The following is a 19,035-nucleotide window of genomic DNA, read 5'->3' as shown; positions in this document are numbered from 1 at the left end:
GTCCTTAGGGAAATGCAGATTTCCTTGAGATACCACTACATACATATTGGAATGGCTAAAAACAAATAATAATTTTCAAAAAAACCTGACAATTCCAAATGTTGATAAGCATGCAGAGCAACTGGAGCTCTCATTATTGCTGGTGGAAATGCAAAATGGTATAACCACTTTGGCAAAGAGTTTGGTTGTTTTTTGTTTTTTAATAATGTTGGGCATACACTTAAAATACAACTCAGCAATGCTATACTTACCATGCAACTCAGCAGTTTATCCAAGAGAAATAACAACTTAGGTCTTTTTGTATGTTTTGTTATATTTTTTGTAAAAACAAAAATCTGTATATAAGTGTTTATAGTAGCTTTATTCACAGTCAACAAGAACTAAAAACAATCTCAGTGCCTTAAAACTGGTGAATGGAAAAACTATGGTCCACCAGTACAATGGAATACTATTCAGTAATAAAAAGGGAAAATCTACTGACAGATCAGACAACATGGATGAATCTTACACGCATTATTCTAAATGAAAGTAGACAGACTCAAAAAACTATATATATATTTTTATTCCACTTTCTGGAAAAAAAACCCCAAATTATAGGAAAAGAAAACAGATCAGTAGATGCCATGGGTTGGGTAAGGAGGAGGGGTTGACTATAAAAGATAGCACAAGGGAATATTTTGGGGTGACAGAACAGTTCTTACATAGATTATTATGGTGGTGATTACACAAGTATATGCATTAAACTCATAGAGATGAACACCAAAAAGAATGAAATTTACTGTATGTTAAAAAAAAAACTTGTGAGGGGAGGGTATAGCTCAGTGCTAGAGCACATGCTTAGCATGCATGAGGTCCTGGGTTCAATCCCCAGTACCTCCATTAAAAATAAATAAGGAAATCAATAAACCTAACTACCCCCCCCAAAAAAACCCCAACTAAATAAATAAATAATAAATAATTTTTTAAAAAAATTATTTAGAAGGGAGGGTATAGCTTAGTGGTACAGTTTCTGCTTAGCATGCACGAGGTCCTGGGTTTAATCCCCAGTACCTCCATTAAAATAAATAAATAAATAAACCTAATTACCTCCCTCCCTAAAAAAATTAAAATAAAATAAAACTGTTTAAAAAAACAAAACAAGACAAACCCCAATACTTCACTTCCCCACCAAAGCCATTGATCTCAGGCTGGCATAACAGCAGTTGTTGATATAAATAAACTGTTTTTCTTTACCAAATGGGAAAAAAAAGTGGACTATTTTGTACACTGCTCTGCTCCATGCTTGCTTTTTTTTAATAGAGAACACTGTCAAACAGGCAAATAAACAAAGGTTTATGTAACACTCAACTACCTTTCACCAACTTTGTCAAATCTTAATGTTTTGCCTTATTTCCTTACAGCTTTTTCAAGAGAAAAAAAAATCAGAGATATGTTTTAAGCCTCAACGTATCCTTCCTTTCACCCATTCCTTTCCTCTCTCCCCAAGAATTAATCACTTACCTGAATAGTTTATTTCCACACATGATTTTATATTTTTACAATATCTTTACAATATAATACAGTATTTCTACAATGAATCCTTAAACAGTACATAGTAATGTTTGGCATGTTTTAAATTTTTATATACATAGTATCAAGCTGTATATAGTCTTCTACAGCTGTTTTTTTCCCTTCAGCATTTTATCCATGTTGATCCCAGTAGCTTTAGTTTATTCATTGTAACTGTTTAGAAGTATTCTGTATTATGAATATATCACAATTAATTTGCCCATTCTCCAGTAGACGGATATTTAGATTGTCTCCATTTTTTTTCTATTTCAAACAGTGCTACAATGAACATTCTTGTACCTGCAGCCTGTGTCTGTGTTAATTGTTGAAAACTTGGGAGCTAAAAAAAAAAAAAAAGAAAGATGAAAACTACTATTACCCACCATAACAGTTACTATTTTTTGATATTTTAATCAGATATAGTGCTGGTACTTTATGTATGTTATTTTATTTAATTCTCACATCAACCTATATATTATTAGGTTGATTATTACGTACTATTATGTTTCCAATTGTTTAATGAGGAAATTGAATCTTTTTTTTTTAAGTAAAAAGTGAAAGATTTACTCAATCTGAACAGAAACAGGAGCGTGGAAACTGAATCTTAACAAGTTTAAGTTAACTTAGCCAATGGCACCCAGATAGGAAATGACAGAATAGTTCTCTATTGCCAAAGCCTATGCTGTTAAATCAACATTATGTTCCCATAGTGCCCAAAGGCCCCAAATCCAGAAATATCAATGGCTAGAAATAGTCTCTACTGTTAATTGGTCTCTCAGAAGATAAGACTCACTCAGGCCACATCCCATTGAAAAACTTATATCAGGAGTATTATATATTTATATGCAGAAAATTATACATACCCCATTGATGAATTTTTACAATCTGAATATACCTATGTAACCAGCACCCAGATCAAAAAGTGAACACTACCAGTACTCAGAAAACCTCCTCTTACCCTCTCCCAGGTACTGCTCTTCCACTTGAAAGGGTAGCTGCTATCCCAACTTTCAACAGACTATTTTTGCCTGCTTTGTGTTTTATACATGTGAAATCATACAGTACACACTACTTGGTCTGGCTTCTTTCAGTTAATATTGTTTGTGAGAATCATCAAGCTGGTTGAGTATGGTGTGTCATAGGACACAAAAGGCGTATGGGACAACATACATTTTGCAAAGAATTACGAGCACCACTAGAGATTGCAGCCAGCCATGACTCTGAAGAGTAGGTGACAGACTGGATCTAACGTTGAGCATGGGCAAATCTGAGTGTTGCAAGGGATGGTGTGGGACCTCTTTTGCCTTTTGTCTCATCTTCTCAGCCTTACCTTAGATTCTAGCTGAAGCTGCAGAAAACAGTTTAGTGAGGGCTTCAATTGTCCTTGTTCTTTCCTTGATCTGTCTAGAAGCTTTTACTAAACCAGGATGTAGGACACTGGTGGGAGCTGGTCCAGAAGTGGGATGGGAGTTGACACCCTGGGGCAATCCTAACCGATGGGGGATGGGAGTCAATGGATAAATGCTTCTTTGTGACAGTCCTTGGCAGGTGCACCATGCTAAGAGGTTTTCTAGAAAATCCTCAGATAGTTTTAGTAAGATCTAGCCCCAGGTGCCTACAGCGGTGAACATCTTGGTAATGCATTTTTGTGTGTGTTGGCTTTTCCTCCTTCCCTATTTTACTCTAGACTTGCATGTTAAATCCCTGGGATCGTGTTCCAAGTAAATTACCTGCAACTAGTAGTTGCCTTCAGTTCTGTTTTCTGGGAGGAATCCTAATTAAGACATATGTAAAATACCTGGTACATGGTAGGTGTTCAAGAAAAAGTAGCAGTTTTATTATTACTACTATTACTACTACTACTACTTTTACCACCATTAGTAGTTACCTGATTTCACCGTTGCCATCCCTATCAGTCCCCTTCCCCATGGATGATATTGAAGCTCCACAATTAGAGCTTCTACGGCAGTGATTTTTGCTTTTTTTCCTAGAGTACTGGGAAGCCACTGAAAAACTGGCTTCCTTTTTTAAAACAGATTTTTTAAAAATTTTTTTAATGGAAGTACTGGGGATTGAATCCAGGACCTCGTGCATGCTAAGCACACACACTACTACTGAGCTATACCCTCCTCCCCAACAAAATAGATTTTTAACTATATTATTTTTCAGGTTTAGTGGAGTATAATCAGCAAACAATAAACAGAATATATTTAAAGTGTACAATTTGATGAGTTTTGATTTATTTAAAACCTTGAAACCATAACCAAAGTCCAGATAATTAAAACACCTGTCACCCCCAAAAGTTTCCTCATCCCCTCTATGATCTCTCCCTGCCATGCCTCTGCCTCTTTGGTCCCCAGACAACCACTTGATCTGCTTTTGTTACAACAGCCCCTAGAATTTTATAAAAATGGAATCATATAGGATATACTCTTTGATAAAGTCTGACTTCTTTCACTCAGCATAATTATTTTAAGATTCATCATCATGTTGCATGTATCTGTAGCTTATTCCTTTTTATTACCAAAGAGTATTCCATTGTATAAATATCCATTTACCTTTTGAAGGACATTCAAGTTGTTTCTAGTCTTTGGCTATTACAAATAAAGCTGCTATGAGCATTCATGATCAGGTCTTTGTGCGGATGTATGCTTTCATTCATCTTGGGTAAACGCCTATAGTGTAATAGTTGGGCCATATGGTAGGTGTATATTTAATTTTTAGAGAAACTGCCAAACTGTTTACCAGCGTGGTTATATCATCTTACAATCCCACCAGCAGTGAATGAGAGTTCCCATTGCTCCACATTCTTGCTAACACTTGATATTGCCAGTCTTTTTAATGTTAGCCATTCCAGTGGGTGCATAATGTTATCCCATTGTGGTTTTAATTTGCACTTCCTTAACATCTTTTATGTATTTATTTGCCATCCACTTATCATCTTTGGTAAAGTGTCTCTGTTCAAATCATTTTTGTTTTCCAAACTGGACTGTTTGTCTTGAGTTGAAAGAGTTCTTTGTGTATTCTTGATACTAGTCCTTTGTTGGATATAGGTTTTGCTACTATTTCATCCAGGTCTGTGGCTTGCCTTTTTATTTTCAAAACAGCGTTTTAAAGAGGAAAAAAAATTAATTTTGGTGATAAGCCGTTTACCAAATTTTTTCCTTTATGAATAGTGTGTTTGAAAGTCACATGAATTTTCTTCTGTGTTTTTTCCTCTATAAATTTTGTAGCTTTAGGTTTTACATTTAGGTCTAATTGGGGTTGTGACACAACGGGTTTGGCATTTAGAAAGCTCCTCTGGCAGCAGCAAGGAAGGTGTTTGGAGGGAGATTGCCTAGCGGCCTGAAACTAGAAAAACTTGGAGAGGTGATGGTGCTGGTACCTAGGTGCTGGTAGTAGAAAAACTGGTAAGGAACTGGGATGTAGAATGACTGGGCTTAATGGGCTGAAAGAGATGATAAAAATGATTCCTGGGTTTCTTCCTTATGCACAAAATTAAGGGTAACTTGCTTCGAAGTTTATTGCACTTCAAATTAGCCCTCAATAGTTTTGGGTTTTTTTCTTCTTCTTCTTCTTCTTTGGGTGTATAATTGAAATTTAGCCAGACAGGAACTGGACACAGCTTTCTAAAAGAGCAAACTTGCATCAGCTCCCTCCTCCAGGCACTCCCTGGAGCCCAGCAGTGAACTTTGTCCTCCCAAGTCCAAAGACCTTTGTGCCCTCCTCGTTACCAGGAAAGGTGCCCAAGTTCTTCACACGCAGGACGCGGGCAGCGGGCGGCGCATGCTCAGAGAGGCCGTGTGCGGCAGACCGCCCGGAGAGCTAGGGGATAGAGGTTCCCGCCATTTTGTCCGGCCCGCGACCCAGCTGGCCCCTCCCGGAGACTACAAGTCCCGTGAGCCCCCGGGGCTGCACTTCCTACCCCTCACTGTCCGGCCCGCTCCCTATACCCACCTCCTGGGGGCCAAAGGCTCTGGCTGCCTCCCGGCGGCCGGCGGGCCAGGTAGGATTTCCGGAGGAAACTACTGTGGACCCTGAGGAGGCGGCGGCGGCTGCGCCCTGGTGAGTTCGGCGAGCAAGGGAAAGTGAGCGGGAAGTGCGCGGGGTCGGGCTGCGGGCGCCTCGTAGGCTGGGGCCGCGCTCTTGGCTCCGCGAGGGGGTCGCGGTGCGGGCCTGGGTAACGGCCGGGCCGTGGTCGCTTCGGGCCACGGCGGGGCGGGCCGAGCAGCCGCCTCCTCCCCCGTCCTCCTACAACAGTCCGCGGTGGCTTCTCCGCCTGCGGCGCGTCCCGCGCAGGCTCGCCCTCTCCGCCTCCCGCGACTTGGCGGGGCCCTTTTGTCTGGGCTGCTTTGCACCCCTTTGTGCCCGGGCGTGGAGTCGCCTCCTCGGGGGAGCCCGCCGGGCCAGACCCTGAAGGGGCCGGTCCCTGGGGATCCGGTTACGGTAACAGGTCGGGTCAAAGTCCATTTTTCAAACCTGCCGTCCTTCATACCTCTGCATCCCACCTGGGCAGACCTGAGGCTTCGGAGCTAAGCAGAGGCAGATGGAGTTTCTGTTGAAAACCTCTAGGTTATTGTCCAACTTTTAAACGTCAGCCCCGGGTGGCTTCAATGCACTAATCTCCAGGCATTTTTCTCGGTTAGAGGCTTGGGCCTGTGGGAAAGAAGTGAGCACCCCCTCCTCGGGAAACCGGGAAGGGATCAAATTTGCTGCGATATCTCTATGGGTCGCAGCTATGATCAGAGTATAAAAGAACCAATGCGGATGGGCAGAATGGTAGTTCACACACCTCTAGAATCTCGGAGAGAAAGTGATTTATTTATAGGGCAACGAGCAGTCTCTTCATTCACTGCATGCAGAAAAAGACGACTGTATTTCATCCAGCCGCACAGTTCCTCGCCCCCTTGTCCCCCTAAAATCCTTTTATTTCTTCTGCTTAAGACAAAAAGTTGAAAGCAAATGTCCATTAATAGAAGCATCTGCTTTATAGAGAAACCAGAAACCTAGTGGCTTCTAGACAGCAACAGAAGTAATAGAAGTGAAGCCAGTTGATGGAGGAGAGGCAGTAGATTCTTACTGCAACCATTGAGTTGTGTGATCATATTTTGCTAGTAGTAGCTTTATGTATGTCCCGTTGGAAGACTACATTACTAGGTTCAGCTTTAGGTAAAGCTTTTTAAAAGCCATTGCAGATACTCCTTTTGAAAAATAGATTAGTCTTTCAAGTCTCTGAATTGAGGACAACCAAGACCCCTTTACATGAATCAGGGAAGGTTACTAAAGTTAGGTAAGCAAAGTTCTTTGTACTTTATTACTTTGTTTGATATCATAATGGAAATGATTTACTGAGAATCCCAGATTGTTAGCAATATTATACAGGGATGGAGGTCTTTAATACAGTTGTTCTTCAATTTCTAATCCATCAATGAAGTGGGGATTGTTTGTGTTTTTCTAGCCATGCTTTGAAGAAGCATCCACAGGATTACTCTAAAAGTTGGCTGTTACTTATTTGTTTAAACATGACAGTACTATCAGCGTTATTTTTTAAAAACAGCTCATATCCGTTATGTAACTGAATTCTCACTACAATTCTGTGAGATGATTGTTCTCCCATTTTAACAGTAGATGAATATTAAATTTTCAGCCTCTGAAATGTTAAGTGACTTGCCCGAGGTCACACAGTTAACCTAGTTAGGAAATAGTAAACCATATTCCAAATCCAATGCTCTTTCCATTACCTCACACCTAGTGCAATTATTTATCATAACACTACCAACAGCTTGTGATTTGCTGAAATTTAAATAATGGAAATATTTTCCATCGAGCAGACTAATCTGGAAGGATCTGAAGTTTTGAGAACCATAAACAGTGTCGTACTGAACCATAAGACATACTGAACATTGGTTCTGTCACGTTGTCTTACTGTATGCTGTGATTACCTTGTCCCTAGGCAGAATGGCAGTTTTATGGAGCCCTGGGTGTGGAAGGGTAGTGAGTTATTGGGCTGTGGTTTTAACTAATGGTTATTGAAAGTTTTACTTACTAAAAGATTTTGACTAATCTTTGCTTAAAGGTATATTAAGAAATATGTTGGAGGACATATATACAGCAGCTTTGGCTGTGGAAACTAACATTGAAGAAAGAACTGAAATTCAGATACTTCTCTAGCCAAAGAGTCAAGACTTAAGAAAATGCTTTCTTAGTTTTCACTTTTAATAAAAACTTCAGATCAGTTTCATACTTGCAGTTTAAGCCTTGGATTTCTGTCAGTACATGCCATGAATGTGACATCAGAAATATAAACCTACTTCACCTCTCTCAGTTAAATTCTTCTTAGGTAAAATGCATTACATGCCAATGGAATTGAATCAGTACAATTAGTCTAGCCTTCCTAACTAGTAGAAGCCTGTTATAAATGTCTCCTTTATCATGTCATCATAGTGGGAAGGGGCTTTTTTTTCTATGTGTTTTTTGCCGTTGGTCTACTCTATTTTAAAATCAATTCAGCCATTCATTCAATCAACAAATATTTATTGAAAGCCTGTTGTGTTTTAAGCACTTTTGTAGACCCTGAAGACAAAGCAGTGAAAACAAAACTGATAGGGGCAGCAGGTGGGGGTGAAGGTAAAAGGGAGGAGTAAGACTGTTAATAAGTACTAAATAAATCCTCTCTTATTTACTGTGCAATCTTGAACAGTAAGCTCTTTGAACTTTAGTTTTCTCATCTTTAACATGGGTGTAATGATTCCTGTTCTACTTAGCTTGTGGAATTGTTTCCAGAAGCTAGTAGGATAAAAATTTGGTTGCATTGTACCCTTCACATTCCCGTGGTAAGTTACTGTTACAACTGTTAGAACTGGAAAAGGAGCATTTGGAAGAAATGTTGTTTATAAAGAAAGAGACATCATGTATAACTGAAAAATTGTGCTCTACACACTGGAATTTGATACAACATTGTAAAATGATTATAAATCAACAGAAATGTTTAAAAAATTAAAAATAAAGAATGAATGGACTCTGGTCTGAGAGAGTCTGATGTCTCATTGGTTTTTTTTTTAATTGAGTTATAGGCAGTTTACAATGTGTCAATTTCTGATGTACAGCACAATTTTTCAGTCATACATGAATGTACATATATTCATTTTCATATTCTTTTTTACCATGAGCTACTACAAGATCTTGTATATATTTCTCTGTGCTATACAGTATAAACTTGTCTATCTATTCTATATATATCTGTCAGTATCTACAAATCTCGAACTCCCAGTCTGTCCCTTCCCACCCTGATGTCTCATTGTTAAACCTTCTGTGACTGTTAGTCACGTCTTCACATGGGCTACCATAACCCTTTATGTAGACTTTTTAAATAGCGCTTATCAAATAAGACTATTCTGTGTTGTCACAGTTAACTGTCTTAATGTTAGGGACTGTGTCCTAGTCTGCATTCTTATGCTTAGGACACAGCATCAGGTATTTCATTGGAACTTTTTAAATGTTTGTTAATTGAGTAAATAAGTAACAAATGGGCAGGGGCAGTTGTGGAGAAGACCAGAACACAAATGCGGAATGGTTCTTTTATTTAGCAGATTTTTGTTTGTTTGTTTTGCTCTTTGTGTGCTAGAATCTGGGTTATGTTCTGGCAGGACAAAGATGTGAAGGTATATAGCTTCCGCCTTGAAAAGCTTACAATGTTACACCACCTAATAGTGTGGTGAGTGTTAAATAGGGGTGTGTTATAATAGAAGTGAGGGACTGAATGATTGTTTTGGTAGACAGTGAAAGGAAGGCATTACGGAGGACATGATTTTGGAGCTTATTCTTGAGTGATGAATAAGAACAGTTATTATAAACGTTATTTCACCCAAAGGGAGCAATTTGAGCATAGGAATGGAGATGTGAAAGTATAGGGAACGTGTCTGGGGAAGAGTGAAGAGTCTGGCATGGTTAGAAGGTATTGCAATTGGTTTTTAACATTTTTTGGTTCAGGTACCCCCTCTAGAAAATTTGAGAATAGCAATAGATTTTTTACCCCAGAAAACTGCACATAAGCAAACATATGCATATCATTTTAGGAAGCTATGGAATACTTAGGGATCTCTGGACCAGTGGGGCTGAGTAGTTGAAAAGTACAGTGGCTGGTGGAAGGAAAGATTGGTGGCTTGTGCTGAGAAGGATTTAGAATGCTTTCTTAAAGACTTCAGGCTTTATGATTAGGGAATTGCTAAACCATCAGAAGTTTTTAAGCAGGTAATTGACATAAACTGATCTGTTTTGACAGGTAATTGCTTGCTATCTTCAGGGTAGGTTAGAGGGTTCAGGAGCATATTTAGAGTAAGTGCTAAATAGAAGGCAGGATTGAGGGCCTTTTGGGAGGTTTTGTTTTGATTTTAAAGAATGGGAGAGATTTGACATGTTTGAAAGTAAGGGAAAAGGAGCTATCAGAGAGGCAGATATTAAAAATCTGCACAAAAGAAAAGGGAGATAATAAGGAAAGTTTGGGAGGAAATAAAATCTAAAACTCCTAAAGAGGTGACTCTTGAAAAGGAAACAGAAGGAAAGAATAGGAGAACATGTGTTTGGAAGTGATGGAAGTGGAAGTTGAAATTGGAGTGAGTTACTAACTGCCTATTCTACACTCAGCCACTGATCTAGGAACTTTCCTGTGTGCTATTTCATTTAATTTTACAAAAATTCTGTAGAGTGGGTGGGCATTTCCATTTGACAGTTGAAGAAAGTATGGCTCAGAGAAATTAACTAAATTTCCCAGAGGCACTTTAAAGTAATTGAAGAGATCTGGAACCCAGATATATTTCAGCTTCAAAGCTCAGAGTCATAATTTCTACCTTATATAGGGTCTGTTAATGTCTAATGACTTCTTTTTAATTTTTCTGAAGAAATAAGTTAAGTTAGCTGCAGAATAATAATAGGATAGGGTGGGCTAGAGGACTTCAGAGGGTGTTAAAGTTTGAAATAGGAGTCATGGAAAAGGTAATGGAGCCAACCAGAGATGAGCAAAAGGGCAGCTAAACCACAGTTTGGGCCCAACTGAGATCAAACAAACCACCCAATAGGCCATCCATTCTGTCTTCTCCATTCTCAGACATTTCTTGAATACTACTGTTGATGCGGTCCTTAGAAGAAGACACACTGTATTGCAGTGGGAGGCTCAGAGCAAGTCACAAGTCTTGTGCTTCAATTTTCTCATCTCTAAAAGGGTCTCAGTTAGTCGATTTCTCAAAGTGTAGGATTTTATGATATTCCAAGGAGTTTTAGGAGAGGAAATGTGTTCAGTGACTGATTTTTTAGGGACGAGATGGTTGAAACCATATAGCTTTCAGATTCAAGCTTGATTTTCAGTTTCAATTCTCTATTATGTTTAAAGCACCAGATATTTGTTTTGACAATTTGACAGTTCTGATGTATTTACTCAGTGTAATGTATTTACTACCTTTGGAGTGTAAAAAGCTGGATTCTAGTTCTAGCTCCATCGCTTCTTGGCTGTGAATATCCAAGTCAGCTAACCTCTTTACACTTTAGTTTCCTCATTTATAAAATAGGGATAGTAACCATTTCTTCAGAAGTGTCAGATGAGATAATGTATGTGACAGGTGTTTGTGAACTGTTTAATGTTTAATAAATTTAAGAAAAGATATTATACCTGACAAAGAAAAATAGGGTAGTACCATTATCAGTGCTGTATGAGGGAGCCAGCACTGGTTTAAAGTGTGTCCTTCAGTTCCTGAGTACTTAGTGGTAAGGGAAACCTCTCAAGGTGTATACAGTCAGTGCATTGAATTTAGACATTTATTTGTAGTATATAATGTTGCTGGGTGTTTTTTCAGGTGTACATTCAAAATCAAATCTAATCTTGAATCAAATCTGACTTAAAAAAAAAACCTTCCTTGTTAAAGATTCTTTTTCATTCTCTTAAATGTAAACTTGTTAGCTAAATTTCCAGTATTTTTGAAATAGATGTTGACTGTATTTTGTTTAAGGGTAGATAACAATGTTATGATATCTTACAGAACTTAAGTGCATTGCTTGATTTTTTTTTTCCTTTGTGGTTGACTGATTCTGATGGAATGCAACATAATTTATCTCTTACGTAGAACTGTCTTAGCCCACCTTGACCCTGCAGGAGCCATCTAGCTGATAACCAGCATACTTGATTCTCCCTACCCAGCTGCTTACTCTCTTCTTTGTACTTGGTTTGGAAATACAGTGTCAGAAACTGGCATAAAAGGTTAATGATTCATCCTTACCTTGAGTGATCCCAGAGCACTTTGTCCATATTTCTACAGGGCACTTTTCCCTCTGTAGCTTATTTACCTCTATTCTCCCCACTAAATAGTACCTATTTATGAAAATAAACTGAATTAAGGATTCCTACGTTGTTAGTTTCAATTTATTCAACTATTACAAATAATGCTGCCACATAGGTCTTTGTACATGTAACTTTTTAAAAATGAAATTACTGGATTAGCAGGTATGAATATTTATGCCTGATTTGTACTGCCAAATAGTTTGCAAACATCAATATTCTGTGGTATTTGTTTATTGACAACCAGTCTTACTAATAATGGATTTTAGTATTTTAAATATGTATATTTCTAGTTTAATAATTGTAAATTATGCATAATTGCTTTAACATTTTAATTATTACGAAAGTCAAGCTCTGAAGCTGCAAGATGCCTGGATGCTCAGTCTGAGGCCAACACTGCCAGGACCAATAGCGGGAGAGGGGCTCTGCTCTCCTCTTTCAATAAAGCTGTTGATCTAGTTTTTTAAAAAGACATTTTTTCATATGACTGTAAATTCTGTTCTTGTGTTTTGCTCTTTCATCTGATTAGGTCTTTATAATTTAAGATACTTTTGTAAGTCTTTTATTATAGGTATTAATTTATTTTCAAGTTTATTTAAAGATTTTCCCTAGTCTGTAATACTCATTTTTAGTTTAGTTTTGTTTTATAGAGGAATCTAAATATTTCATTCCATAGCTATTTACTGTTTCTTTTGCAGTTTCTTGTGTTTCTTCCATCCTTAGAAAGTTATTTCTCCATAGGTAGAACAAATATTGATTTCTGAACTTCCATTTCTCTCTCTCCTTTTTTAACTTTTGGAAAAATAAATTTTGATGTATGGGAAAAATGTTCTAAGTTAATTTTTTTTCATAATGCTGCCAATTATTCCTAGTACTAATTGTTTTGTGAAGATATTAAACTTTGGAAGATATCTTGCACTACTAATATTTACCTAGGTCATTAGAAATTAAAAATCTTCACTTTATAAGGGATCAAGGATAAGAAAAAATAAAGTATCTTTCTCACATAATTGTTGATATATTTTATTCTTATTTACCAGTCTAAGGTAAATAAGAATAAAATATAGAAATGGTTGTTCTTTGGGTGGATTGATTGTTTATTGTTAAAAATTGGAGCCCTGGAATACTTTTCCCCTCCTCAGGTGGGTGACAGGTAGAAAGGGGGAGAATAGCCTATAATAGTGTCCCCTCTCCCTCGTGGGTAAATCCCTGTTAAAAATACTTCCTGTAGATACCAAAGAGTAGCTGGATAGAATCAGTTAGAAGGTGTGAAGAGTACTTTTCACTTCCTTTTGCTTGCCCATACCCAGCTCTGCCTCCTATTCCTTCCTCTGAATTAAATTTGAGAGAGAGCATTATGATTCAGGATGTGATTGCATGTTTGTTGAAGTATTAAAAAATGACAGTGTTTCTTACCTAGTGGTGATACCATTAAGATTGGGTATTTTACAAACAGCCTTTTATATATTCTACATGCTTACATAGAATTAGGTAAGAGATGATTGGCTTCTGGGATATCTTTGTATAATGAGAGAGGGGTTTCATCCTTCCATTGTAGCCACAGACCACTAGGACCATTCTGTTAAATGAATATGTCTTTGTATACTGTGGTGTAAGATAAATGAGAAGTCTGTTTTTAAGTGTACAATTCAGTGGTATTAAGTACATTCTCAATGCTGTGCAGCCATCACCAATATCCATTTCCAAACTTTTTCAACATCCCAAACTCTGTACCCGTTAAATAACTATTCTACGTTGTCCTCCCCACTTAGCCCCTGGCAACCTCTGTTCTACTGTCTCTCTGAATTTGCCTATTCTAGGTTCCTCATATAAGCAGAATCATGTATTTGTCCTTTTGTGTCTGGCTTATTTCTTCTTATTTTTTAAACTATTTCCTCTTTGTGCTTACGTTTGTTTTATTTTGTAAAAGATCAGAAGCTCTTTAACTCTCTGGAGCAAAGACACCATTTGAGTGAATTAGAAAAGCAAGCATTTAAGTATCTTCAGGGTGCTTATGTTAATTTAAGGATTATTTAATAAAAGGTTTATAGGATTTGGTAAATTAAATATTTTAGTGTTGTCAAGGCTTTTGGAGGGCAGATCAGAAAGGAAAAGATTAAGGAGTAGTTGTTGAGCAACTTCTTTTTCAAAAAGATTAAACACGTTAACCTCCTAAATATCAATTATGCCATATTAAATTCCTGTAAATAGTGATCCTAAATATTATTTCATGAGGAAATATTCATTCACGTATGATCCAACATACGTGAAACTATTTTTTTAACCCATTTAAGTCATTCTTTCAATTGATCATTTTTACTTCATTTCTAACACTATATAGATATATTTAACTAAACTTCATCTATTAAAAAGAAACTTTTCTTGCGTGAACCCCAACTTTAGTCTCAAGTATTCCGGGAGAAGAAATAAGATGATTAATTCTGGTCTGCGAATCTTAAAAATGATTTTTAATTGTAAAGGAAATATACAATAAAAAATGCAGGTAGTATATAAGTACATAAAATAAAAAGCCAAAGTCCTTATCATCACCTTACTGTCTCTATTTTACTCTCACTCTTGTCCCCGCCAAACTTCCACAGAGAGTTAACCACTAATTAACCCTCTTGGTGAGTACTCTTATAATCCTACCTTTCCTTCTGCAACTTGTTTCTTCTTTTCATTCAACAAAATGTTGAGTATATCGCTTTATGTCAGAGCATAATAGACATCCTTAACTCTTTTGAATGTCTGCATAGTATTCAATGTATGAAGATTTCATACTTTAACCATTTTCTTGCTGACGGACATTCAGGTATCCCCAATTTTTGCCATTATAAAAAATACTGTTGAGTCTAGTGTATCTGTACTTTAGAAGTAGAATTGCTGGGTCAGAGGTTTACAAATTTGATTAGTACTGCCAAAATGTTTTCCAAAAAGATACATCAAATTACCTGTTTATTCAATGTATGAGAATACTTTTCTGTACATAGCATTATTCATTAATTGAATACCACCAATACTGGACATTTTATTTTTATTTTTTTCTGGCTTGAGATATGATTGACAAAATTATATGCATTTAAGGTTTACAGTGAAATATTTTGATGTACATATACATTGTGAAACGATTACCACCATCAAGCTAATATCCATCACCTCACACAATTACCGTGTGTGTGTTGAGAACACTTGAGATTTACTCTCAGCAAATTTCAAGTATTCAAAATGTTATTATTAACTGTAGTCATCATGCTGTACGTTAGGTCTCCAGAACTTATTCATCTTAAACCTTTTGATCAATATCTTTACTTTTCCCCTTCTTCTCTCCCGAAAACTTTAAATCTTCAAATTTTTAGCCATTCTGATAGGTAAGAAAAACCAAAACAAAACTCAGTGTATGTTCACATTTTCCTTATTAGTAATCAGGTTGAACATATTTTCATGTTTATTAGACATTTGTATTTCTTCAGTGAATTCCCTCATCATTGCCATTTATCTTTTCATGTGTCTTAATCACGTAACTGTTTTAAAAGCTAAAGTTGACAGCAAATATAAATTTCATTTTATATTTTTAGTTTTGGGATAAAACTATATTTGGAGATTTTTAAAAATAGTATTCTCATCATAGCTAATGTTTACTGCCAAAATTATTTTTTAAAAAGATTTCATACATTATATCACTGAATACTGTAGTTTTTATGGGGGCAGGGGAGGTAATTAGGTTTATTTCCTTTGTTAATGGAGGTTCTGGGGATTGAACCTAGGTCCTCGGGCATGCTAGGCAGGTGCTCTACCGCTGAGCTATACGCTCCCATACTATAGCTTTTAAAAGCATGTTTTGTTCTGGGGGATTTTCTCAAACTGTGATGTATATAATGCCAAGAAGAAACAGGGCTACATTTTTCTGGGTATAGACTTTGTCATGCTTACTGATGATGAATTGCCCTTGCTGAGATCTGTCCTTTATAACTGGTATTTCCTGAGAGTACTTTTGCTTATCATTGAGCCACACCTCTTTTAAAGCTGATTCATGCTGCTTAGTGGTGACAGAAGGGCTGTGTTTAACTAGGAGGAGAGGGTCACAGTTTTGGTTTTGTTTTGTTTTTTTAACTGAAGTATAGTTGATTTACAATGTTGTATTAGTTTCTGGTGTACAGCATAATGATATATTCTTTTCCATTATAGGTTATTACAAAATATTGAATATAGTTCCACGTACAGTACAGTAGGACCCTGTTATTTGTCTGTTTTGTGTATAATAGTTTGTACCTGCAAATCCTAAACTCCTAATTTATTGCCCACTCTTCTCTTTGGTGACAATAAGTTTTCTATGTCAGTGAGTGTGTTTCTGTTTTGTAGATAAGTTCATTTGTGTCCTTTTCTTAAGATTCCACATGTAAGTGATATCATATGGTATTTTTCTTTCTCTTTCTGGCTTACTTCACTTAGAATCTCCAGGTCCATCCATGTTGCTGCAAATGGTATTATTTTATTCTTTTTTATGGCTGAGTAGTATCCCATTGTATAAATATACCACAACTTCTTTATCCAGTCATCTGTTGATGGACATTTAGGTTGCTTCCATGTCCTGGCTATTGTAGATGGTGCTGCTGTGAACATTGAGGTGCGTGTATCTTTTCAAATTAGAGTTTCCTCTGAATAAATGCCTAGGAGTGGGATTGCTGGATCATAGGGTAAATCTATTTTTAGTTTTTTAAGGAATCTCCATACTGTTTTCCATAGTGACTGCACCAAGTTACATTCCCACCAACAGTGTTGGAGGGTTCCCTTTTTTCCACATCCTCTTCAGCATTTATTTTTTGTGGGCTTTTTAATGATTGCCATTCTGACTGGTGTGAGGTGATAATTCACTGTAGTTTTGATTTACATTTGTCTGATAATTAGCACTGTTGAGCATTTTTTTCATGTGCCTATTGGCCATCTGTATGTATTCTTTGGAGAAATGTCTGTTTAGGTCTTCTGCCCTTTTTTCAGTTGGGTTTTGGTTTTTTGTTACTGAGTTGTATGAGCTGTTTGTATATTCTGGAAATTAAGCCCTGTCAGTCATGTAATTTGCAAGTATTTTCTCCCATTATGTACGTTGTCTTTTCATTTTGTTTATTGTTTCCTTTGCTCTGCAAAGGCTTGTAGTTTGATTAGGTCCCATTTGTTTATTTTTGCTTTTATTTCCTTTACTCTAGAAGCTGGTTTGAAAAAAATATTGCTGCAATTTTTGTCAGAGTGTTCTGCCTATGTTTTCCTCTGGGAGTTTTATAGTATGATCTTACATGTAGGTCTGTAATTCATTTTGAGTTTATTTTTGTGTATAGTGTTAGAGAATGTTCTAATTTCATTCTTTTACATATAGCTGTCCATTTTTCCCAGCATCACTTTCACAGCAGTTTTGGCACTGCTACTTTACTTATCATGGGCTATGACTTTCCTAGCTTTTAGGAACCATCTTAGTGGTAAGTTCATATCATATTCTGAAGTTTTTGCCAGGATGTTAAATCCTGTATCTTGGGAGAGTGACCAGTGACCTTATGTCCTGGTCCTTATGTTCAAGCTTCCTCAGAATTCAGTTACATTTGCGCTCCCCTGGCCCCTGCCCATACATGTTGGCTAAGTCTTACAGCTCCCTTGGGTCATAGTTCCTTTCTGACCTTATTAGGCACAGCACATCTTCCTTCTCTGATATCCTCGTGTCCTTTCCCAGGAGTTTATATGAATTTCTGTAGGTTTTGTTTGTTTATTGGGGGATTTTTTTTTTTTTGCATTAGAAACTTGCCTTTTTCACTCCTCTCTCTCCTCCTCCCTCTCTACCTCCCTCCATCTCCCTAAAATAAAATAAATTTAAAATTTGCCACTTGCCTTACACTCTAGTAAATTCAAGATGGAGACTGGAAAGGAACTTGGATGATGTCTATTTAAAATGAAAATTAGCCTTAAATGTTTTATGCCATTTTTATATTATATATCTGTATCTCAGCCTCCTTAAAATAAATCCTAGTTGACAGTGTTCTCAGTAAGTTGTGAATTTCTATAATGTTCCAATTTTAAACTATAATCACTATTACTGAATTGGGTTTATTTTTTAAGAAATATAAACGGTGATGGGTTTTAAGTTCTAAGTATATCATTTATCTTTTTCTCTTTTTAGAAACTCTATCCCATCTCCCTAAACTAGTTGGTAGTGGCATGGAAGATCCATTTGGTGAGTATCACCTACACTTTTCTTAGTAAATGATATTTGTGTTTTACCCTTTCCTCCATTAAAGCTTTGAGAGTAAATTGATTTTTTTTTCATGTTTAATATGCCAAACTCTCTAGTTTATTGGTTCTCAAACCTTTTGGCCTCAGAATCCGTTTATACTCTTAAATATAATTGAGGGCCCCAGAGAGCTTTGTTAGTATGACTTATATTTATTGATATTGCTATGTTACAAATTAAAATGGAGACATTTTAAAAATATTAATTCATCTAAAAATAGTTAATAAACCCATTATATGCTACATAAATAAAATTTTTTATGAAAAATATCTCCCAAAATAAAAAAAATTAACAAGAAGAGTGGCATTGTTTTACATTTTTGCAAATCTCTTTAATGTCTGGTTTAATAGAAGACAGCTGGATTCCCATATCTGCTTCTGCATTCAGTCTGTTTTGTTATTACATACCATGTAGTTTCTGGAGAATTGACTATACGGTTTGGAGCTAATGAGAGTGAGAAGACAATGTTTTTGTATTATAAAAATAATTCTGACCTTGCTATGAGGCATTCCCAGTGGTCCCTGTACCATACTTTGAGACCTGCTGCTCTAGAATGTTAGTTACTTTAAATAAAACAAAGAACCATTTGGCAAGTTAAAATAATAAGTTTTAAATTCTGTATTGAACAACATGGTTAAGGGAATATAAATCTAGATACACAAAGATTTAGTTATCTACCTTCTTGACTAAAAAGTCATTCACTGTGTGTTGAACTCTATTTTTCTATTGACTGTAGTTTCAAAGTCTAGGGTATTCAATTAAAAACAAATGATGAGGAAGGAGAGTATAGCTCAGTGGTGGAGCACATGCTTAGCATGGACAAGGTCCTGGGTTCAATCTCCACTACCGCCACTTAAAAAATAAATAAATAAACTGAATTTACCCCCTTCCC

At 36.6% G+C, this 19,035-nt stretch overlaps 1 protein-coding gene across 4 annotated transcripts in view; it reads left to right on the top strand.

Annotated features, from left to right (window-relative positions):
- The window catches only part of PHACTR4 (phosphatase and actin regulator 4), a 95,056-nt gene that overhangs the window by 14,488 nt on the left and 61,533 nt on the right, over positions 1-19,035 (top strand). For 2 of the 4 annotated variants that reach the window (XM_010981649.3, XM_031464486.2), the window contains one exon: positions 18,033-18,086. In XM_010981649.3, coding sequence (XP_010979951.1) covers positions 18,033-18,086 — 54 coding nt within the window. Of the gene's footprint in view, positions 1-5,429; positions 5,614-18,032; positions 18,087-19,035 lie in introns of those variants that run through there. The other 2 variants (XM_064493875.1, XM_031464485.2) reach the window with 2 other exon arrangements.

The sequence above is a fragment of the Camelus dromedarius genome, chromosome 14, assembly GCF_036321535.1.
Source record: "Camelus dromedarius isolate mCamDro1 chromosome 14, mCamDro1.pat, whole genome shotgun sequence".
NCBI lineage: Eukaryota > Metazoa > Chordata > Mammalia > Artiodactyla > Camelidae > Camelus > Camelus dromedarius.
Note: the sequence above shows the minus strand (reverse complement) of the source record. Positions and strands in the feature narration are given on the sequence as shown.